Source organism: Martes martes, assembly GCF_963455335.1.
Source record: "Martes martes genome assembly, chromosome: 10".
NCBI lineage: Eukaryota > Metazoa > Chordata > Mammalia > Carnivora > Mustelidae > Martes > Martes martes.
In genome coordinates, this window is record NC_137898.1 from 110,222,626 (window position 1) to 110,247,574 (window position 24,949).

The 24,949-nt window shown below is 44.6% G+C and overlaps 1 protein-coding gene across 1 annotated transcript in view; it reads left to right on the top strand.

Moving 5' to 3' along the window:
• Positions 1–20,299: 20,299 nt before the first annotated feature.
• The window catches only part of EXPH5 (exophilin 5), a gene marked incomplete at its 5' end in the record, with an annotated part of 69,790 nt that continues 65,140 nt past the window's right edge, over positions 20,300–24,949 (top strand). Inside the window, 1 exon segment of the mRNA XM_080815640.1 lies at positions 20,300–20,418. Coding sequence (XP_080671766.1) covers positions 20,300–20,418 — 119 coding nt within the window.

The window sequence follows — 24,949 nt, forward strand, 5'->3', positions numbered from 1 at the left end:
TCACTACCGCCCCTTTCATGCTTCCAGGAGTAAGACCCCATTTTGCTCACAAGCAGGCAATGACCACTGGTGTCATGCGCCCTGTCTTTCAGTAACTCTAAGACCCCGTGTGATGCATCCTGGCTCCGAGGACGCAAAGTGAGAAAATATGGGCATCTTAGAATTGTGAGATTTGCATAAATTAATCCCCATAGAATTATCGTGAGCATTAATAAGAAAATACGTGGAAAAGGGCACCTCGGTGGCTCAGGGGGTTAAAAGCCTCTGCCTTCAGCCCGGGACCCTGGGATCAAGCCCTGCATCTGGCTCTCTGCTCAGTGGGGAGCCTGCTTCCTCCTCTCTCTCTGCCTGCCTCTCTGCCTACTTGTGATCTCTGTCTGTCAAATAAATAAATAAAATCTTTAAAAAAAAGAAAATACGTGAAAAGGATTAATAGGACAATAACATAACATGCTCTAACCTCCCTCCCCCACCCCCCCACCCCCGCTCCTGAATCCTGGCTGTCAAATATGTCTCCAGACATTGCCAATGTCCCCAGGAAGCAAAATTGCCCCTGGTTAAGAACCAGTTATATAGGATAATAGTAATAAATCCAAGTTCATGTATTGTTGTGGGATATCAAGAGCCCAAAAGGAGTCTCACTTCAGGAGATTAATTTAAGTAGAAATAATTCTCAGGGACAGAACTTGCTTGTTTCAGCCTTCAGCCCTGGGCTCCCTGGTTGTTCTCTCTCTCTCTCTCTGACATTGAACAGATGGCTGCAGGGAGCAGCCGTCTAAAACAGAAATATTTGTAATCTCTGCTTGAACTCTTTCCTATAGCATCAGAAACAGGTATCAGTCCAGTTCTAGTCGCTGGAAAGGAGCTACAGAAAATCATGGAGAATCCCTTCCTTCTGACCTCCGCACATGGGCCTTTCCCAGTGTGAAAAGGGACACTGAGGAAGAGCTATTTGAACAGTGGTGTTATTTGAAGTTTCCTGTATTTCTGGAGTATTACTTGCTTCTTTTGAAAATTCAGTAATCACAAAAGCATCTTTTTTTTTTTTCTTGCTTCACTATTCTGAGGCGATGAATAGAACCTTCCAAATCTGTACTTTAGGAAAGTGGGATTTGAATGCCAGAAAACTTGGTGGTGGTTACAAAGCCTAGTGTGCGTATTACATTTAAAGTGCTTGTTTAAAACGCAGATTCCTTGTATGCACCCAATGGAATACCCTCCCGCTTTCAATAAGGAAATTGTGACACAGATTACAACAAGGATGAATCTTGCAGGCAGGCTAAGTGAAATCGTCTAGTTACAAAAAGGCAAGTACCCTATTATTCCCCTTGTATGAGGCACCTGGAGTAGTCAAATTCCTAGAAACCGAAAGTAAAATGGTGTAGGGGCTGTGGTTTGGGGGTGCGGAATGGGGAGTTACTCTTTAATGAGTACAGAGTTTAAGTTTTCCAAAATGAAAGGAGTTCTGGAAGTAGAAGGTGGTGATGTTTGCACAACCAGGTGATTGTCCTTGACGCCACTTGACCCGTAGGCTTAAAAATGGTTATGATGGTAAATTTTGTGTGTATTTAACCACAATTAAAATTGTAAAGTACTATGGGGCGCCTGGGTGGCTCAGTGGGTTAAGCCTCTGCCTTCGGCTCAGGTCATGATCTCAGGGTCCTGAGATCGAGCCCCGCATCAGGCTCTCTGCTCGGCAGGGATCCTGCTTCCCCTCTCTCTCTGCCTGCCTCTCTGCCTACTTGTGATCTCTGTCTGTCAAATAAATAAAAAATATTTTAAAAATTAAAAAAAAATAAATAAAAGAGACAAAATACACGGGTGTACTGCGACCAGTGAGAAAGGGATGATTTGCCAGAAATGCCAGAATGTAACTTTCTTAAACGAAGACAAGATTTTAAAAATGGGTTCATGGGCAAGAGCTCTGGAAAATAATAGGACAGAGTCCCAGGGCTACAAAAATGTCCCTAGATTTGATCTAAGAGAAGGCGATTGGCAGACACATGGCACCTTGTCTGATGTAAGTGTGGGCGGAGGCCTGAAAATTAGTGAAGGGGAAGGATCGTTCACATGCATAAGTCACCGTGTGAGGAAAGTGGATAATTGCTTGGCATTTAGGTAATTATGCATGCAAATTAGAAGAGCATATATATGAGCCAAACAAAACAAAGACAATTGTTAGTACATCCTGGAGCCACCATGTCAGTCACACCAACATTTCCAGCTCTCCAGATGTAAGTACCAGCAATGACATGGTTTCTAATTGTTCGATTCTCTGATAGTCATGTATTGAAGGAAGAATGTTTTGTTTGAAGGGTATTTTATACATTGGATGAGGAAAAATTAGGACGGAGTCTTTTTCAGTTCTCTTCGTATTATCCCCATGCTAAAAACTGTACGACATTGAATAAATATTGGCCTAAGCAAGTTTTAAAAATAATTCTCATTCCCAGTGTTAATATTGAGTAGGAATTCGAGAATTCTTTTTTCTATCTTTCTGCTCTTCCAGCTCCTCTGGGCATGTGAGAAAAAAGCTGATGATAAAGGGAAGAAACAAATAAGTTTCTTCCTCCCTTTTTCTAAAATCTCATGTTGGATAGTTGTATTTTCATTGGTAATGTTTTATATTTGTGTTGTATTATCTTATGGTCTGGACCAGTTTCTGTTCATTCTCAGATGCATATTTCAAAGCCTTTCTGGGGCAGAGCCTACTGTATGTTTAGAGCTCCTAATCTCTTCTCCCTGTCTTGGACATCAATTTGATGACTCAGATGGCTAAAGGAAAGCCCTTCATATAGGATCTTCATAATCTGTGAGGGTGACTGGAAATGCTCTCAATGGTTTATAAAAATGTAAAAATCAACTAAAGGTATGGAAAAAGTGAACCTGGGGCAAAATGAATGAGTTTAATAAAATACAAATAATTTAGATACGATTCCCATATACCGTCTAGCTAGGGGAGAGAGGCGTGTAAACAGAAAGTGCCAGGAAGAATTAATTCCAGGTGCTGGGATAAAGGTCTGTATGGGTAGGCTCGAGGGAGGGCTGTCATCAGGTTGGAATGAGTCACACGGGGAGAGCTTGGGAAAGTCTTTAATGCAAAGCCAGTCTCTAGTGTGATACTCTTGTCTTCCAGCAGCTGAAAATGGAGAGTTTACAATCTCTTTAGAGAATCCAAAATAAAAATTTATTTTAAAAGAGTGAGTAATTTGGATTTAAGTTGCGTGAGACTGATTCATGGGTCAGAAAGCTTCTGGAAGGGAAGGGCAGGTGGGAGGGAGCAAGAACAAAGATCTTTCTAGAGGAAGGGAAGCGGAGTCCAGCCTCAGGAGGGGCAGGATGTAGATAAGGACAGTGAAGCAGATGGGAAAGCCCGAGGCAGGGGATGAGTTCTGGCGAAGACCCTACCACTGCGAAACCAGCTGAGGGGAGCAGGTTTGGAGGGATAGCAGCGTCAGGTCAAGATGGGGTTTGGGGAGGAGGCGGTTTGAGGATGGACAGAGAAGGTAATGTCGATACCTCACAGTATCCTGGTCAGGGAAGGTTATATGCCGAAAGCAATATTTCAGGAAAAACGAGTGTAGTTTCAGTTTCCAAAAAATGGACTAATAGGAGCTTAAAGTCGAGGTTGGGGGGCAGGTATAGGGGCTCTGCAGGCATCCAGAAGGGTGTGCTTGGACCTGCGAAGGGACAGCCACACAAGGTAGGGGAGGGGAAGGGACCGACAGTCACCGCCTCTGATGGCCAATTGTTACACTTGTGTGTCTCTTCCCACTGTTTGGAAGGATCCTTCATCACGTATGTCCACTACACAGGGGTCATGGCAGGCACCTTTCTCTATTGAGATCCATTAGAGACGCTGAGTAGCTTTTCAAAGGACCCAGAATTAGCGATGAGGAGAGCGTATCTCAGAAGCCAGGACCTCTCAATCCCCCTCGCTCTGGTACAGGATTTCTCAAACTCCCCACTACTGACATTTTTTACAGGATAATTCTTTGTGGGGAGCCGGCCTGTACCTGATAGAACTTTCAACAGCATCTCTGGCCCCTACAGTAGATGCCAGCGTCCCCCCACCTTGTGGCAATGAAAAGCATCTCCAGGCTTTGCCCAATGTCCCGAGGGTACCAAAATCACCCTTGATTGAGAACTGCTGCACTGATACATCACGTAGTTTAATTTTTACAGAAATAACATTTTCTTCGTTGCTCTGTCTAGGCAGATATTTTCCATTACCTTCTCTGTAAGCATCAGATTAGTGCAGATCAGACATGGAGTCTTTGCAGGAGGAGAAGGACCCAAGAAGCCAAGTCACTGCTTTCACGATCAATTCATTTTAGGAAGGACAGCTAAGGGGGCGCCTGGGTCGTTCAATCGCTTGAGCATCCAACTCTTGATTTCAGCTCAGGTCTTGATCTCCGGGATGTGGGGTGGAGCCCAGGTCGGGTTCCAAGCTCAGCAGGGAGTCTGCCTGAGGGTGAAGGGAATCTCCCTTCACCCTCCCCCCTTCTCTTAAAAAAAAAAAAAAGGACATTTGAGTGGCTCAGTTGGTTAAGTGTCTGCCTTCCGCTCAGGCCATGATCCCAGGGTCCTGGGATCAAGCTGCATCTAGGGTTCCCTGCTTAGGATGACACAGGGCTGGCTCCCAGGACCCCAGGATAGTCAGGCTCAGCAGGGAGCCTGCTTCTCCCTCTCCTGCTGCTGCTCCCCCTACTTATGCTCTCTCTCTCTCAAATAAATAAATAAAATCTTAGAAAGAAAGAAAGAAGGGAAAAAAAGGAAGGAAGGCTATGATTCATGATCAGTGAAAGGTCTCCACCTTGAAGTGCCCTTTTAGGGTGCCCCACCGTCACACCCGGGGTCCACCTGGCACGTTGGGGGTGATGGTTTGATACTCTTATCTCAGAAATGTTTTTCTATCTCCTGAAACTGCATCCTAATCCTTGTGATTTTGCTCTTGGGAAAGCCCTTCTTGGCCACTGACCTCTCCTTTATTCCCATTCTCTTCAAAGTCAGTCCCATTCAGCTCAGCTCCTGGCAACTTATCCTTATTTCTCTAACTTCTTTACTCAATGGCTCATGAAATCCGTGTTAACTTTACCAAAATTTTCTTTTTTTTCAAGTTTTTATTTAAGATTCAAGTTTTAGATTCCATGTTGTTAACACATAGGGTAATATTAGTTTCACGGATCGAATTTAGTGATTCATCACTTCCATTGAACACTTACTGCTCATCCCAGCAAGTGCCCTCTTTAATGCCCATCCCCCACGTAACCCATCCCCCCTGTCTACCTTCCCTCCAGCAACACTCAGTTTGTTCTCTGTAGTTAAGGGTTTGTTTTCTGGTTTGCCTCCCTCTCTTCCCCCACCACCTCATGTTCATCTGTTTCATTTCTTAAATTCTGCTTGAGTGAAATCATATGGTATTTGTCTTACTCTGACAGACTTATTTCCTATAGCAATAGTCCTTCTAGCTCCATCCATGTCATTGCAAATGACAAGATTTCATTATTTACCCAGATTTTCTCTCTCTTTTTTAAAAAAAGATTTTATCTGGGAGAGAGAGAGAGAGAGAGCAGGAGTGGAGAAGGAGAGGAGCAGAGGGAGAGGGAAGAAGCAGACTCCCCACTGAGCAGGGAGCCTGACATGGGGCTCAATCCAAGGACCCTGGGATCATGACCGAACAGAAGGCAGATGCTTAACTGACTGAGCCACCTGGGCACACTACCCAGATTTTCTATACGGTTACAGACTTTTGCTGAATGTTCCTTCCCCCTTTAACCAAAAACTGATTTTGTTCTCATGACCCAGATTTCGTCCTTGACCAAAGGCATTTCTTGAGATGCCTTCTTCCCATGGAGCCGGTGGTCTCAGGACCCTCAGGTTCTGGCATTCTCCTTTGCCTCCACATCCACCTCCAGACCATTTCTCAGGCTGCCTTTGGTCATCCTCTTCTTTAAAAGTCATCTTCTGGACATCCCTGTGGGCCATCCCATCTTCTCATCTATAAACCAGACACTTGCTTATAGAAAAGGGACTGGAGTCCAGACCTCCTCATCAGGAAAATCTCTCTAAGTTCTAATCGTAATAAAAATATACATAAAATAAACACAAAAAATACCAAAAGATGGGTGAGAGTAATATGGAAAGAATTCACTGAAAGGAAAATACATTCTCTTTCATGAATAAAAATATTCAGCCGTTTCCCCCAATTAGGCAAAAATCACCACCTACCTCCAATGACTCTAAAATAGATCAATTGCCATCTGAACATCTTTTCTGTCCTGGACCACTAGATATATCAAGTGCGTATTTACGTACGGATACTAGCCTTGTTGTGCTCCCCAGTATCATTCCAGAATCTCAGTCATCTTTCCCTTCAGTCTCTGAAATCTGCAGGATTTCTTCTAGAAACTTCTACTTCTAGGAACAGACTTTCTTTTCTTCTGGGCCAATCCATAAGGAAGTCTTGCTCCTAAGGGTTATTAGGTGTTCTTAGGAACTGTTCTCTCCACCCGTAGGTGAAGGCCTTTGTTCTAGCCTTCAGAGTCACGCAGAACAAACAGGCCATAAGTCAGAACAGAGTGTCTGTGCCTTGTGAGCGGTCACAGCTGGACTAAACTTCAGCTTCACCGTTTGAGAGAACTGAGTCAATAATGACATTATGTTTGATACGCTGAGTTATATTTGGAACATTCCCTAGACTACTGGAGTGAAGATGGGAAGGTTTATAGTTTAGTCAACATTGACAATCAAAAATACTTTATTGAGGTGAAATTCATATAGCAAGACAGTAAGTATTTTAACGGGAACAATTCAGTAGTGTCGAGTACGCACAGTGTTGTTCGACTTCCACCTCTGTCTGATTCCAAAACATTTTCAGCACCCCAAAAGAAACCATGCCCATTAAAATACAGTTTTTAAACCAACCTGGGAAATGATATATGGTTGGCACAGTATTTGGATTAGGCAGTGGGTTTCTGTGTTCTTCTCTCATCCTACTGGGATCTCAAAGGCCACCTTATATTAAAGACAGTTTTAGTGAAGTAGGAGACCAAGGATGACGGTAAGTTACATGAAAGAAAAGTCGTCTCGCCCAGGTAATCGGTGCTTCTGGGAGATTGCTGGGTAATAAAGCTCTCTATAAAATACACTCCTCAAAAAAGAGGTGTAGGATGTGGGGGTAGATAACTGCTTAAAGTGACCATGCTAGGTAGGAATTTGGAGGAAATGAAAGGAAAGAACCTAGAATAGGAAGGTAAAGGACAGTGCCTGGTACAATACGTAACACAAATTCTGTTGAATGAATGAATGAAGATAACCATGAGTGAATTAATGAAATAACCCAGAATGAACGTGTGGGCACGTGCATTAGAAATGGATACAGGATACAAGGAGTAGTAGTATTTAAGTGAGTGATTTGATAACCCATGATGGGGAGCACATTAAATGATTACTGTGTTACGGCAGTTAGAACAGCCTTAAAAAAAAAAAATAGAAAAGAGATGTAAAGAGCCCATCATTTCGTGTTCAAATATTTACAACTTCCAGCAAAAAGACAACGCTTCCATACCTTTTGCTATTTATCATTTTAAAAGATTTGAATTTACTCTGGGAACTCTTTATACAGGGGGAAATGCTGTTGAGAAAGAAAATACTGGTTGAATTCCAGGACTGAAGGTTTTTTAAAAGGCCCCAGAAGTAGAAGGGCATCTGTCATTATATAAATTGTCGTTTATAAGCTTGGATCGTTCCCCGTGCGATCATAAATTTGCATGACCATTTCTTAGTCAGTCTTGGGGATACTCTTCTAGTTTGCATTTCTTGGTATGTTAAGTACCTTTTCTTTCCTATGACTAGTGGTTGAAGCATGCTCTTCATTGTTTCAAATTGTCTATTTTAGTAAACCCCTTGACTAGAAGAATGTCTAATAAGATACATGTCATCATGTGATTATTGGTATCACAGCATTAATTAAAGCACTGACATATTTTCATCCACACAATAATTAGTTTAATAGGATTTAGCAAGACCTAGCAGACTCCATTTCAAGAGGGTATTGATTTCTGCTCAGTTGTCCTTAAGTCAGACATTCTAACTCAAGGGCAACAAGCAAATACAGCATAGTTTTACCTTCAGGACTGTTCTGTTCATTGCAGGAAGTCACTCTAGGGCAGACAATTCTTTCCCGTCCACAGGCTTTGCCGGAGGATTTAGCATGTTTCTGAATCCAGAGCAGCAACTTCCTGTGTTCTTTCGATTGCTCATATGTAGAAGCTTGGGGATCATTGTCTTGTGTGAAATCCCTTCGTAACATTGGACTTGTCATCCAACATGGTTCTTAACGATTGTCTTAGCATGTTTGGGCTGCTATAACAAAATACCATAGACTGGGTGGCCTAGAAGCAGTAGAAATTTATTTCTCACAGTTCTGTAGGCTGGGTGGTCCAGGATCAAGGCGTCAGCAGATTCAGTGGTTGGTGAGGAAAACTTCCTGGTTTGAAGACAGCCATCTTCTCGCTGTGTCCTCACAAGATGGAAGGCCTAGGGAGCTCCCTGGGGTCTCTTTCCCAGAGCACTGATCCCATTCGTAAGGGCTCGACCCTCGGGGCCTAATCACCTCCCAAAGGCCCCACTTCCCAATACCAACACATTGAGGACTAGGTTTCAACACACAAATTTTGTGGGGCACAAACATTCAGTTTATAGCAACAGTAAACTGTTGGCCATGCAAAATAGAAAATAGAGCCGAGGAAAATAATCAGTTGCCATGGTAGAGGTAATGGCTAGAATCCTGAAATCTGGGTGCTTTAAGGACCATTGGAAGCATGCCCCACAAACGAGAACAAATGACTAGCAGAGGCAATGAAGGACCAAAAGTATTTAGAATACACCCAAATTCAGTTACAGAGGTTAAGTTAGGGAAGACTGGATTAGTTAGCTCTGCATAAACCCTTCTAGTCAGACACTACCTTGGTCCTAGAAAGGAATTTAGAAGCAAGAAATGAAATTATTAAATTCCATTTAATGAATTGCCTACTTAAATCACAATACAAGTTTTGAAGGATTGCAGTCTTGGTACTATGCTAGTCACATGAAACATAACCATTTTATCTAGTTTAAAATAGGGGTTTTTTAATCAATAAGCAAAAATTCCAAATATATTAATAAATTCTTTAAATGCACAGATTTTTTTTTAAATTGAGGTTTAAATTTTAATTCCAGTGTAGGTAACATACAGTGTCATATTAGTTTCAGGTGCACAATATACTGATTCAACAATTCTATACATGACTCAGTGTTCATCATGATAAATGTACCCTAAATTCCCTTCACCTATTTCACCCATCCCCCACCCACAGCCCTCTGGTGACCCTCAGTTTGTTCTCTATAGTCAAGAGTCTGTTTCTTAGTTTGTCTCTCTCTCTCTCTCTTGTTTTTTCCTTTGCTCATTTGTTTTATTTTTTAAATTCCACATATGAGTGACATCACATGATATTTGGCTTTTGCTGACTTATTTCCACTTAGTACAATACTCTCTGGCTCCATCCATGTTGTGCAAATGGCAAGATTTCATTCCTTTTTATGGCTGAGTAATGTATATGCCTGCCACATCTTCCTTATCCACTCATCTATTGATGGACACATGGACTGCTTCCATACTTTGGCTGTTATAAATAATGTTGCTATAAACACAAAGGTACATGTATCCCTTTGAGTTAGTGCTTTTGTATTTGGGGGGTAAATACCCAGTAGTGCAGTTACTGGATCATAAGATAGGTCTATTTTTAACTTCTGGTGGAACCTCATACTGTTTTCCAGAGTGGCTGTAGCACCTTGCATTCCCACCAACAGTACACAAGGGTTCCCCTTTCTCCACACTCTCCCCAACACCGGTTGTTTCTTGTGTTCTTTATTTCAGCCATTCTGACAGATGTGAAGTGATATTTCATTGTGGTTTTGATTTGCATTTCCCTGATGATGAGTGACGTTGAACATCTTTTCATGTGTCTGATGGCCATCTGGATGCCTTCTTTGGAAAAATGTTCGTATCTTCTGCCCATTTTTTAATTGGACTGTTCAGTTTTGGATGTTGAGTTGTCGAAGTTCTTTATATATTTTGGATTCTAACCCTTTATTGGATATGTCATTTGTAAATATCTTCTCCCATTCAGTAGGTCGTCTTTTAGTTTTACTGGTTGTTTCCTTTGCTGTGCTGAAGCTTTTATCTTGGTGTAGTCCCAATAATTTGTTTTTGTTTCTGTTTCCCTTGCCTCAGGAGACATCTAGAAGGAAGTTGCTATAACCAGTGTCAGAGAAATTACTGCCTGTGTTCTCTTCTAGGACTTTTATGGTTTCAAATCTCACATTTAGATCCTTAATCCATTGAATTTATTTTTGTGTCCATTGAATTTTTTTTCCTTAATCCATTGAATTTTATTTTGTGTATTATTTTGTGTCTTTTGTGTAAGAACGTGGTCCATTCTTTTGCTTGTCACTCTACAGTTTTCCCAACACCATAAGTTGAAGGGACTGTCTTTTTCCATTGGACATTCATTCCTCCTTTGTTGGAGATTAATTGACCATATAATTGTGGGTTTATCTGTGGGTTTTCTATTCTGTTCCATAAAACGCACAGATTTTGAAAAAGCTTCCAGTTTAGTCTGAGTCACCATTTGATTAGATATGTGGTGTATTAATTAACCATAATGGTCCGCTTAATTAGAGGTTGCAAAGAGGCTGTTACGCACCAGTGGATAGGGAAAGGAAAATGTAGTTTTCGATCTCACTCATTTCATTTTTTTTTTAAGATTTTATTTATTTATTTATTTGACAGACAGAGACCACAAGCAGGCAGAGAGGCAGACAGAGAAAGAGGAAGGGAAGAAGGCTCCCTGCTGAGCAGAGAGCCCGATGCGGGGCTCGATCCCAGAACTCTGGGATCGTGACCTGAGCCGAAGGCAGAGGCTTTAACCCACTGAGCCACCCAGGCGCCCTCTTTTTTTTTTTTTTTTTTTAAGATTTTATATATTTATTTGGGAGAGAGGGAACACAAGCAGAAGGCATGTGAGAGGGAGAAACAGGCTTCCTACTGAGGAGAAGTGCCATGTGGGGCTTGATCTCAAAACCCTGGGATCATGACCTGAGCCAAAGGCAGACTCTTGACACCTGAGCCACAGGTGCCCCTCACTCATTTCATTTTGATGGACATTGCTTTGAAGCTTGGAAGACACCAAGATCAGTGTTCTGTATTAGAATTTTTCCTCAATCTTCCTATCCCGCTTTCCATGCAGCATAGCAGGAGATACATAGGAAGGGTCTTCTCTTCTCACGTCCTCTTTTCCATGTTCCCCAGATAGCAATCTCCTGGACTCAAAGAGTAAAGTCAAGTTTGATGGATGAGTACTATGGAAGTAAACAAGTAAAAGCCTTTGATTTTGAAGAAGTGAGTCAGTGAGTGTTTTTAAAATCTACTAGAGGAGTGTCTAGGTGGTACAGTTGGTTGGCCATCCAACTTTTGATTTTGGCTCAGGTTGTGGTCTCAGGGTCATGGGATCGAGCCCCACATCTGGCTCTCCACTCAGCACAGAGTCTGCTTGGGTTTCTCTCTCCCTCTCCCTTTGTCCCTTCCCGCTGCCCATTCCATTCTCTCTCTCTCTCAGATAAATAAGTCTAAAATAAAATAAAATAAAACCTACTGAGAGTTTGCTTTCCCCCAAGGTTGGCAGCAGTTATCAAACTGTCCATCCCATCATCATTGTGAGTGCTCTCACTTACCCTGCTTCCTTTGCTGGTGAGAAGAATCCCCAACAACAAATGAAAGAGATTTCTTTTCCAGATGTCCCTTTATGTGTACTTAGAAATTGTTATTGGAAGGGCACCTTCTTCTGAAAGGAAAAGCCACCGTAGTGGAGGTAGGCAGAATTGTTGTAAGAATTTCCGAAGAATGAATACTGTAAACTGCTCCAACTGGTTACTGAGGTATTACAAGAAACATCAATCATCTTTTTTCAGTAAAACAGATTAAAGTTCTTAAAGAATCTCCAAAATTATTTTTTGATCCCACTAGATTGTGAAAGCATCTTCTACAAAGGTCTTTTAGTAACAGTATTAAAAGCCTTTATCTAAATGTTCGCTGTGATTACAATTGAGGAATAAATATGCATGTGTGTGTGTGTGTGTGTATACAGTTGTGATTATAATACTATCTTCATCCACCCACCCACCCACCCACATACATGGGCAAGAACTTTAGGATGACGTTCAAACATGAAAAAAATACCCCTTGAATTAGGATGACAGGATTATAAATATCTTTTCTCTCACCATGCTATGTTTATGATTTAAAACTATTTTAATCCTTATGTCTCAAATGATTTGAGGTGAGTTCTGTCCACAAGTAAGATTTCCTCCATCTTGGAAGCAGAGAGACAAGCGATAGTATCTGGAAATTTCTTCTCATCCTGGAAGCTGGCCAAGTGTGAGGAGGAAATAGCAGAATCCAACCAGCTACCTGCTTGGCTGGGGAGGACATTCTCTGTGCTTATCTCTGTCTCTGTTTCTCCTTGTCTCTGTCTCCCACATTATTGCATTAGAGCTATGTGCTAAGTGCTTTACATACATTATCACATTTAATTCCACAACCTTATGAGGTGGGTACAATTATTACTCTCACTTCACAGATAAGCAAGTGGAACATAACCACCCAAGGTCACACAGCTAGTAAATTGTGTAAACAGAGCTTGAACTAAGGACTCCTGACTCCTAGCCCATGTTCTTTGAAGAAGATCTGAAGTCCCTTGCCTTGGCCTGACTTGCTTATATTATCAGGCCAACCTTCCTCCCCGACCCTACACTCCCATTAACCGCCATGTCCAGAGAGGTCAGCCCGGAGTTTCAGTCTCTCCCCCCTCAGCCTCTTTGCACTTGGCCTCCTCTTGGAAAGCACTTCACCTGGCTCTTACCAGGGTTGGATTCATGACTCCCTTCGGATCTCCAATTACTCGTCAGTGTTCAGGGTGGCCCTCTTTTTTTTTTTTTTTTAAGATTTTATTTATTTATTTGACAGAGATCACAAGTAGGCAGAGACGCAGGCAGAGAGAGGGGGAAGCAGGCTCCCTGCTGAGCAGAGAGCCCAATGCGGGGCTGGATCCCAGGACTCTGGGATCATGACCTGAGCCGAAGGCAGAGGCTTTAACCCACTGAGCCACCCAGGCGCCCCCAAAGGTAGTCTTAAATTTCATCAGAGTTTTAATGAAATGATATTCTTCTTTTGAAAATATGTTAATATTAAAATCTTCTCATATTTCTGGATAAACTCTACTTAGTCATTTTGAATGCATTCTATCTTTGATATACTGGCATTTTCCTTGGGATTTTTCCTGCATCTATAGCCACAAAGGAAAGTGTATTGTGTTTGGGGGTTTACGTGTTTATTTATTGACCTAGCTTTCTCAAGTGTGGCTGTCGAGGTAATAGTAGATTCATATAATGCCTTGGGAAATGTCTTACCTCTTGAGTTTTGGAGTAAAGTCTAGGGTGTTTGTGTAAATCTCAGAGTCCCCTGCTTCCCTCCTGCAACCTTCAGATAGAATAGGAACCCTGATAGCCCCCTGGGGTGGAGGGTGTGGAGGAGGGAGGAAGCAGAATTGAATGTCTGGGACTGGGATGAATAGTAAGTGTGTACTGTTCTATTCCTTGATTTGGTCAGATTTTTTGGGTTTTGTGATGCCGATATTGAGAGCTAGACCTTGCATATACTGACTTCTGACATGAGAGAACACAAGGCCCTTATCCCCTTGTCTTATATGATACTCTAAGTTTTAGAACCATAAAGGTTCAGTGGCTTGTTCAAATACTCCAGAAGTCTTTTTTTTTTAAGCTGTTTTATTTATTGATTTGAGGGAGGGAGAGAGCACGGGACAGGGGTGGGGGGGGGATTACCGGGAGAGGGGGAGAAGCAGACTCCCTCCTGAGCAGGGTGCCTGACTTGGGGCCCGATCGTAGCACCCCAGGATCATGACCTGAGCTGAAGGCAGACACTTAACCAACTGAGCCACCCAGGCGCCCCTACACTCCAGAAGTCTATGAATTTTGCATAATGTTTCTATTATTCAAAGGATCATGATACTTCCTTATCCTAGGGAATCTATGCAACCATGAAAAGGGACATTATAGAAGACTATTTAATATAATGCCATTCTTTGGATACATTTGGAAAAGGGGAGTATGTAAAGATGCAAATAAAAATATTAATAATAAAACCAGTAGTTGGATTATAGATAATGATACTTTCTTCCCAATGAACAACCATTGCCTCATTCTTCTGTGAAGAGACTTTCTGGACTGGAGTAAGTTCCCAGCCTCTCTCCCTGATCCTTACTTTCTTCTTAGGGTGGAGGAGGAGTAAGTCATCTGACTGGAGGGTGACAAGTGTAGGAAACTTCTTGATCCATGCTTTTGGACTGGATGGAACTAATCCACCAGAAAGTTTGAAGCACTCGGTGGCATTCTTCTATCACCTTCCTGTCACGAATTAGATCTACTCCCCACAGCCAAACCTCCCTCTGGTGCTCTGCCCCAAGATGTAGCCTGGGAAGGGGTAGTACTACTAAATCCATTTCCCTGCAGAACCAAGTCATATTCTTCTGTTAACTTACCAGTAATGAAGCTGAGATTAAAAAAAAAAAATACTTTATTTACTTATTTATTTATTTGAGACAGTGTGCATGTCTGTGCACAAGTAGGGGGAGGGCAGAGGGAGAGGAAGAAAGAATCTCAAGTAGACACCCCACTGAGCGCGAAGCCGGATGGGTGGCTCGATCTCATGACCCTGAGATCAAGACTTGAGCCGAAATAAAGAGTCAGACACTCAACTGACTGAGCCACCCAGGCGCCCCCAAGCTGAGATATTTTGATTTCCATCTGCTTGACTCTTGCTTTTATTTTTCAGTTTTGCCCAAACTTTTATAAAGTCATGCTTCTGAAGTCAGCAAAAATGTTAGTTTTAAAATTGTAGGCTGCTCTGTGCGCAAAGAATATTACTCATAGCTGCTATTTACTGAGCACTGACCTTGTTAACTGATGTGCATCATCTCTGTGAATTTCTATAATAATCTTACAAAGTGGGTTCTATTGCCATCCTTCCTTTTGTAGAAAAACAAAATCAAAACTAACTTTCAGACAGTTTGAGCTGTTGTTCTCCCTGGAATCTTTATTCTGCTTGGGTGGGTTCAGAACTGATGCCTCAGGGGGAAACAAAAAAAAAAAAAGAGTTTTCTACCTGGATTTGCAAAGCTATTCATTGAACAATTAGAATGGTGAGAACACCAAGGAACATCTGTGAGCACTCCCTTCTCAGAGTTTCACGTCCCTTGTTTACTAACAAAGACCTGTTACCTACGCCTGACATTCAAGAGGACTTGTATTTGCTTGTTTAACTGGGAGCTAGCTCCCAGACTCACCCCGTAGCCGTAGCCCGCTGGGGGTAGGGCAGAAACCTCCGGAAAACAATCCCCAGTCTACCGAGATGATTTTCGATGGCCTGCTGGAGTCATAGGTGACTTTAGGTGACAACAATTCAGACATTTGGTCAAGTACACGATAGATCAGCGGTTCTCTTGGCTGCATCAACTGTTTGGGAAGAAAAACAGCTGAGCCCTCTGCTTAGACTGGGGAAGACAGGAGATTTCTAAAGATTATCGCTACCTATCCAGCTGTTGCTATTAAAAAACAAATTGATGAGTATCTCTCCAGTTGAAAGGCGGGACGGGAGGTTGCCAGGGTTACCAAATACTGAGCTTGGAAAGGGCTGCTCAGAGCGGACAGAATGAGCCCATGAAACAACCCTTTGAAAGCTATTCTGACTTTAAAGTCACTAAGTTTATAGTCCACAGATCCTGGGCGACCCCTAACGCCTTGCAAATGTCTCAGTATAGAACTTCAGCGTAGAAATTCTTCAATCACATGCCCCATTGGGCTCCGAGAAGCACGCCTCGGTGCTGATGTCCGATGTGGCCTCTCCTCTCCATCCACCCTCTGCTGCGGCCATCGTTTCTGGCTGCAGGATTGTGGCAATCACCTCTGAGCAGAAGACTTCCACACCTACTTCTCCATCCCTATTTCAAGAATTCCCAGTCCCCAATTTCTCACTTTTGCTGAGTATCCCCATGTACACCAATTGCAGGTTACCTCAGACTCTTTTTTAAAAAGATTTTATTTATTTATCTGACAGAGAGATAGAGGGAAAGCACAGCAGGAGAGGGAGAGGGAGAAGTAGGCTCCCTGCTGAGCAGAGAGCCCCACATAGGACTCTGATCCCAGGAGCCTGAGATCATGACCTGAGCCAAAGGCAGATGCTTAACCCACTGAGCCCCCCAGGTGCTCCTCTCAAACTCTTTCTGTATAAAACTGAACTCCTGGGGCGCCTGGGTGGCTCAGTGGGTTAGAGCCTCTGCCTTCGGTTCAGGTCATGATCCCAGGGTCCTGGGATCGAGCCCCGCATCGGGCTCTCTGCTCAGCGGGGAGCCTGCTTCCCTTCCTCTCTCTCTGCCTGCCTCTCTGCCTACTTGTGATCTCTGTCTGTCAAATAAATGAATAAAATCTTAAAAAAAAAAAAAAACACTGAACTCCTCATAGTTTTACAAACCTTACGCTTCACCTATCATCAAAGAGACTTCCAGACTTCCAGACTCTTCTCTTAAATCTTGCATCATCTTTCCAACTCCTTCTTTCTTAACCCTCCGATCTGATGAGTTTCAAAGTCCAGCCAATGTCTTTGTTTTTGTTTTTGTTTTTGTTTTTAAGATTTTATTTTTAGGGGCGCCTGGGTGGCTCAGTGGGTTGAGGCCTCTGCCTTCGGCTCAGGTCATGATCTCAGGGTCCTGGGATCGAGCCCCGCATCGGGCTCTCTGCTCAGCGGGGAGCCTGCTTCCTCCTCTCTCTCTTTGCCTGCCTCTCTGCCTACCTGTGATCTCTGTCAAATAAATAAATGAAATCTTAAAAAAAAAAAAAGATTTTATTTTTAATTAATCTCTACACCCCACACGAGCCTCGAACAACCCTGAGATCAAGAGTCACGTGCTTTCCTGACTGAACCAGCCAGGTTCTCGTCCCCAGTCCACATCTTTGGAGTCTAACGAGTCTAATCTCATATGCCCACGCCCACCACTTTGGTTTAGAGTCTCTTCCCCCATTTCCTGCCTCAGCGTTCCAGCACCGTGGGGACCTTGTCATCATCTTGCCTCTCCTCCTCATCTGCTGCTACCAGAGCACTGTCCCCAGCATTCAGTTTCAAAGAAAAACCATTGTCATCCTCAAAACCTCTCTTGACTTCTCATGGCCTACACAATGCAACAATGCAGTCCAGATTCCTGAGCACGGACGGTGTTCATAGTCGAGTCACAGCCTTACTTACTCTCTCCCTAAGTCCTATGCACTAGCCCAGTGTTTTTCAACCTCTTCTTCATTATGGTGGTCCCAATATCACCCTGATGTAGAATGCCCACTCTAGCCAAAACAGCTCATTTGCCCATCCGTGGACAAGCTCCTGTATTTTCCAGCTCCCCAAATTTTGCTCACTTTGGCCATTCATCGGAGGAGTTGAGGGATTATGAGCAGATTCCTGGGGTATATATCTGCTCTTCAGCGCACTGTTTTCCAGGCCTAGATGAGACGCACGTCTCTTCCCACTGTCTTTCATGTCTTCCTGTTGAAATCTGGGCCTTCATGTTACAACCCAAATACCATGTCCTCTCCCTGATCCACTCAGCTAGAACGAACTTCTTTCTGTCCTCTCCTAGAATTGTCTTGATACATTTATTATGTTCGTCTTTGTCACGTAGTCCTTTTTCTATCAGTGTCATCTCTGTATTATAAACTTTCCAAAGATAAGGAGAATTTTCTTCGCAGTGTACAGTGCCATCGAAAGGAGGCACCAGTACGTGGAAGTTGAAATCAATTCACTGATACACACCAGGAACAGGATAAAAGCCTACCAGTGCCCACAGGAAGAAGTCCCATATGGATGTGGAAGAAATGAACACATTACCGCGTAGAAAAAATGGAGATCATATATAAGCCACACTCCTCATCCACCATCTTACACAGACTATTTTAGAAGAAGTTCTGTGTGTTGTACAGCGTTAGTGAACCCAGCTGGTTCCGGCTTCAGAGAAGTAACAAACAGCCACCCACGGAAAGTTACTATTTGAATGGGGACCTGCCCAGACATGTCTTAAGTAACAATGATCAAAGTGAGGAGAGGACCCAGAGGCCAAGACGTAAATAGTCATTTTTGACATTATGCTTTTGTTACAGATACAAAATCTTCATTGGGTCCATCTGCCATGAAAAGAGACAATACATGTGGAAGTACACTTTAAATGTTAGCCGTGCTCACCACCGTGTAAGGAGCAACCAAAGGCAGGCTCTGGGGCAGGCAAATTGATCTGACAAAGTTACTTTTGTGCCAAAAGTTAAGACGAAAGAAACACGTTTTCTGCCAAAGGCTTGATGCTAAAAGAGGAACTTCAACGGTCTCCATTCCATAGTGTCCGTACTTTCTGACTAAGTTCTTTCCAGTTTATCTCTTAACTCAGGTGAAAGACCCTGAGAGCAAAGCCTCCCCTGGTGGGGCCTGAACTACCCTCTAGAGCAGGGAGGACCACCCTGAGCCAGCAAGACCCCACATGACTGACCCCAAGACCGTGACCCACCTGACCTTGACAGCCCACCTGCATGTCCCCACTGATCTTTCTTCCACAGTTTTCTTATCTAAACCTTCAAGTATTTTCAGTACAATGGAGGCAGCCGTTGAGGTGCTGGTGCACTGTCTTCCCAGGATCGGCCTCACCAGGATAAGTCCCTTTTTGTTTCACCACCACTCATTTCTCTGCCTTTGGAATTTGTTAGTGGTCAGTGGCCAGATCTGGTCTGTCTGAGACCTCTGGAGCCAGGCACTCCTGCACCCCTGTGCTCCCACAACACTTTCTAAAAAGCACATACATACGAATGCATTTAGAAACTTCCATCCTGAAGTTGAGAGGCAACGTGGGGGGTTTGGGGGGTAGGAAAGGAATAAATGAAACAAGATGGGATTGGGAAGGAGACAAACCATAAGAAACTCTTAATCTCACAAAACAAACTAAGGGTTGCCTGGAGGAGAAGGGTAGGGAGAGGGTTATGGACATTGGGGAAGTTATGTGCTACGGTGAGTGCTGTGAAGTGTGTAATCGTGGTGATTCACAGACCTGTACCCCTGGGGCTAATAATATATTATATATTAAGAAAAAAGTGAAAAACTATAAAAAATGGAGATAAAAAAAAAAGAAACTTCCATCCTATCTCTGAAAAATACTTTCTAGGAAAGCTATTTCTGTGGTTTCAAAGGATTACATTTTCTTTAGTCAGAGGATTAGGTGTTTGAAAGTGGCACTTGAGTGACATTTCTGAAATTATTAAGAAGATTATCAAATCTTAGAGAAAACTACAAACAGGTGATTTTCATCATCCCTTGCCGCGGGGCTGTCTCCTCCTAAAATACCATAAACCATCTTGTGGTTTTTTAAAAAGTTTTTGTTTCGTTTTGTTTTTTCCCCTAAAGCTCGATAATGACTTTTGCAGGAGGATGAGTTGAGGATGTCTGTGGGATGGGAGGCTTGGCGAAGAACTCATTTCCAGGGATGCACTCGATGTAGCCCCTGTTCCTGGTTCAGATCTGTCTCCTCTCCATATGGTTCAGCCCTTCTGGGTCTTTCGAACGGGACTCTTGTACCAGATCTAAAGGTCCCACTGCAACTTCCCTGAGCTCTTTACCGAAAAGGAGGATTAGTTGTGGATCTCATTCCTTTACACTCCTCCTGTTAGTCCAGCTGGAGTTCTGAGAGCAAACACCGCCGGCCAAAGCAAACACTACGTTGGCGCCAACCCTTAAGCTCGGGCCTCATTTCCGTGCCCAAAGAGGCAGGATTGTTACTTTAGCAAGTGTGATAGGCGGTGGAGGGGCAGGGGGAGGAGAGCCGCCCAAGGGCCCTCCCTTTGGAATGGGATTGGTTCCCTCCGCCGGCGCCGCCGATCGCTTTGCATCTCGGTTGGAGAGGCTGACCCAACCCTGTCATTAAGGCGCTGTTGAAATGAGCCCCGTAGGTGTGGGCCGTTCCCGAAGTTTGTGGTTGTAGGTTTTCAAAGGGGCGGACTTCTTATTGGCTGCGGGACCAGGTTCCCGAAACTGGTCTTCTCTGCCTTGAAAAATGTCTTCGTAACAGGAGGCGCCAAGGAGCTTCATTCACACACGGTCGAGAACATGACGGAAGCTCCTCGGGGGTTTGATTTCAGCTTCTTAAATGACGAGGAGGCCAGGAAGATCCTCCAGGTGCTGGAAAGAAATGAGGAGCTCCAAAGGGCAGAGAAGGACAGGATCAGGTAGAGAACGAGTTCCTTTGTCTTCTGCAGGGGCCCGGCGCGCGCGGGGCCCCCTACCCGACCTCCGGGGGCGCGCGGGGCCCCCCTACCCGACCTCCGGGGGCGCGCGGGGCCCCCTACCCGACCTCCGGGGGCGCGCGGGGCGGGGCGCGGAGCCCTCGCGACGCACCTGTCGCGGCCCCGGACGCGCAGCATCCGCGGGGGAACGCTGCGCTCGGCGACTCTCAGACGGGCCGCGGGGAGCCCGGCTGGGCTCTGCCCACGCGCGGCATCCCCGACCCGCCAGCCTGCGGGGCTCTGGGCGCTGCGGAGCGACCCTGCCCTCGCCGCGCTGGCGGGTTTTCCGGAGCGTTTCTCCCGGAATGGGTCCCGCGGAGCTGCGGCGCCCCGGGCGGGACGTGCACGCGGGCGGCGGGCGGCCGCTGGGTCCCGACTGTGCGGGCAGCCGACGACGCCGTGCCGCGCGCTCAGGTGCCCCCGGGCGGTCGCGGAGGCCGGGTGGGCGGGTGAAATGGGGCGCAACCCTGGCCCGAGCGCACGCACGTGCTTCCTTGCCCGGGTCCTCCCCGCGGTCCGCCCTCGCCCCGCACACTCGTCCGCGAGCCCAGAGCCGCCTCTCTCCACCCCGCGCCCGGGCGAGGCGGCATCTCCCCGGAGGCGAAGGGGCCCCACCCTGAAAGCCCCCGTTCCAGGAACTGGCTGTGCTGTGGGGCGAGCCGGCCTCGCACTGGGGCGGGCCGAGCGGCTGGAACGGGCGGGTCTCCTTGCGCGTGGCGCTCCTGGGGAGAAGTTGCTGCGACATCTCACCCTTGACCTTGCCATACAGTGTTAGGGGTGGGGGTTAGATACCTGAGAATGATGTCGACCGGTAATTGCCTGGGATGTAAATTAGCCAGTTTTTCTGGTGGGAAAGTGTGGTCCTGGAATGAATAGGACGACTTGCTCGCCAGTTCTAGAATAGACCCCCTCAAGGCTTTCTCCAGTTGCCTGTGGAAGGCGTTTCTGGGCATCACTCTCAGACCAAAAATACGTCCTTGACAGGAATTTAGAAAGCCGTTTTGTTTGCGAGCAACTTCTTGGTGATGTCACTTCTAGGTTCCCACCTCTTTCCAAAGATTGCACTGGCCACCCCCCCCCCCAAAAAAAACCCTCCAAAGATACTCTTCACATAGGAAACCCCTCGTTGGTCTTTGTAGAAGCAGTTAGAATACACTGGGCTCAACGCCCGGCTCAACTCCTCTCAGCAGATACAGCTCCTGTGGGGAGTAACGAGTATTGGAGGGGTGAGGATGGGTATTTCATGCCATCATACTCTGCTTTTAGAAAAATAGGCTCCACCATTTCCTCACTGTGTGGGCACATTGTGTTCACACCCACACGCATCCACGTGTGTGGACCCACACGTATGCACGTGCCCTACACGCAGGCACACCCAGCCTTGGGAAGGGGAACTTTAGAATTGTATGCAGTTTGTTCTCAACACATTTTCCAAAAGGACTAAGGAACTGGTGGCTCTTGGTGTGTGTCCTTGGACGTGTTTTTGTTGTCTCTAGAGAGGATGGGGCTTCCTAAGTGATCCAGTATGTATTCTTGGGGAAATTGAGGGGAGAATTAGGAAATGACAGGGGCAAGCTTCCACTTAGGATGTTACTATCAACGTGCTCCTCATGAACTATGGTCTTAAAAATAGTGAGATTATTTAAATTTTCATTCAAGGGAATTTTGACTTTTTATATCTGAACTGCTGCTTGCTCTGTTGTGTTTCCCCAATAGCAGGTCATGGTGCCCAGGACAGCTGCCCTTAGGGGGACCTGGAACTACACACAGGGGGCAAAGCCATTGGGCTGGCCCTCAGGAGGAAGGTTGAAACACCCTTTCTGATAGCGTGGCGCTTATATCGTAACTGGGGCATGCACAGAAAAAGGCGTAATGCTAAGACAAAATCAATGCTGCTAACGATTAAACTGTTACAAATAATTACTCCCAATAATTTCAAAGATGTCACCATTAAAATACAAAATTAATTGAAGGACAGCGGACACTTGGGCCAAATGCTGAAGACAGTTATTTCTAGTACTTTCCTTCCCCCTGGTTAATTCCCGAATCCCACAGTCAGACACCCACTACTGGATAGCCCTCTCCTGGGCGTTGTTCTGCTTACGTACCAGCTCACGTGCACGGGTTTCAGTAGCAGACGCGGGCATGTGAAAAAGGCCTGAGATAACATGTCAACTTGGCTGCCTCAGCTCATTTTCTTGATATGTATGATCATATTTTCCAAATCAAAAGTCAGAACACGTGACTTCTCATACAAGAGTATTACTTAGGACACTGTAGCACGGACCCATGTGAGAGACTGGGAGGGCTTTGTGCTCTGCAGATTTTCCCCGTTATCCAAAAATAAAGCATTTCCTAAGAAAGCTTCACAAGCCCACACAGCATAAAGGAAAGAAGTGATTACCAAGAGTTCATATGGAAAATTTTTTAAGCATTCCCAGACACCAAAAATAACGTCTTTTAGGCTTTTCTGAAACCTTAGGATGCATCTTTGATAAAGGATGCACGAAATAAATCGAGATAAAGCACAGATGTTCGTTCACACAATTCAGAACTGCGGCAGCTTGGGGGCGCCTGAGCGGTTCAGTGGCTGGAGCCTCTGACTCCGAATTGATTTCAGCTCTGGTCCTGATCTCAGGTGGTCAGATCGAGCCCCGTGTAGCGCTCCACGCTCAGCATGGAGTCTGGTTGAGATTCTCTCTCTCCTTCTGCCCCTCCCCCCTCTTGATAAATGAAACCTTTTTAAAAAGTTAAAAAAAAATAAACCACTAAAAAAAAAAATGGCATTGCAGCTTTGGTGCTGAGATGCTGAGTGTGGCTCCTTCAAGAAGGAGCTGGGCAGTATGCCATTCTGGCTGCTTGGGCTGTGGGCTGCCTCCCTCCCAAACGTAGGCTAGACTCTAGTTTGGCTTTTTTTTACCTTTTTCCATAAAAGTAAAAATGCTCTTCGGATTCCATTTGGTTGGCCAAAACAGGGACTAGTGTAGGTCTTTCATTAAAGTGAAGTGGTCTGGGGCGCCCGGGTGGCTCAGCGGGTTAAAGCCTCTGCCTTCGGCTCGGGTCATGATCTCAGGGTCCTGGGATCGAGCCCCGCATCGGGCTCTCTGCTCCGTGGAGAGCCTGCTTTCTCCTCTCTCTCTGCCTGCCTCTCTGCCTACTTGTGATCTCTGTCTGTCAAATAAATAAATAAAATCTTTTAAAAAAAAAAAGTGAAGTGGTCTAACGCAAACTTTGGAAAATGGGGTGGGTAGAGGGAGTACTTGCAATGAGAAACAGTGGCCAGATAACTTGGCTAGGACATTAAGGGACCAAACAGAGAAGTTTGGAAAGTTTGCTAAGTTGGGGGACGACTGAGGAGTTTAATTATGTCTATGATAGGTTTGAAGTGTCTACAAGACAACTAAGAACGATCCTTTAGTTAGAAACCTAGAACTACAGTGTCATGCAGGGCTGGAGATGCCCAGAGATTGATGTGGGAGTAGTTGAGTTCCGCACGCAAGACCCAACAGCCCCACCCGTAGAAATGATCCTCAACACACAGATCTAGCCCTGGTCTTCCCGCATCGGTACCAGCTCTCTCTGGAAAGTATTTGCATTAAATATTATGTTCTTGATACATAAAGAGTTTATTCAAATATTGAAGAAAAACACCAAGATTCAAACTGATAAACAGGCACAAGGTAGAAATAAGGTGTTCATGCTAGAAGATATCCTAACAGGAAACAAAACATTATGAGAAAATGGTCACCTTCGCAGTAATAAAGAAGTGAAAATTGAAGTATTTAAAAATAACAGAATAAAAACTGCTGGTGAGTATGGCCGTGAAGTGGATAGATTCATCATGCTGTTGGTGGTGTGCGGTTCTTTTGGTGAATAATATGGCGCTGCTTATGAACATATGCCTTACCCTTGACCCAGTCTCTGATTCTTGGATATTTCTCATTAGTAGGAGTCTGAGGTACCAGCATTTATTAAGTGCTGCCTTTTTATGTAATAATAGTAATTACTGTGCTAATGACAGCTAACTTTTATCGATCCCCTACTGTGTACTCGGCACTGTACTAAACACGTCATATGTATTTAATTAATTGTCCCAAGAACCTCATTACATACATATTTGAATTTCCATTTCACAGAGAGGGAAACAGCTTAACAGAAGTTGAGTATCTTGTCTCAGTTAAGCAGGAGAGCCAGAATTTAAATCCCGATCTATCTCAGAATGATTTTACCCATTAGCATTAAATAATCCTCACCACTGTCACTTGGGATAAGTAGCACTGATGGCTTTGTACAGAAGGGAAACCCAAGTGTCTTGAGGTGAAGGAACTTGCCCAAGGTCACGTAGATCCTAACCGACAGAGCTAGAATTTGAACCCAAATCTATCTGGCTGTAAAATAAATATTCTTTCCACTATACTGTATACTGTATACTTTTTTCCCTGAGGAAAAAAAAGAACATATACCCACAGATATT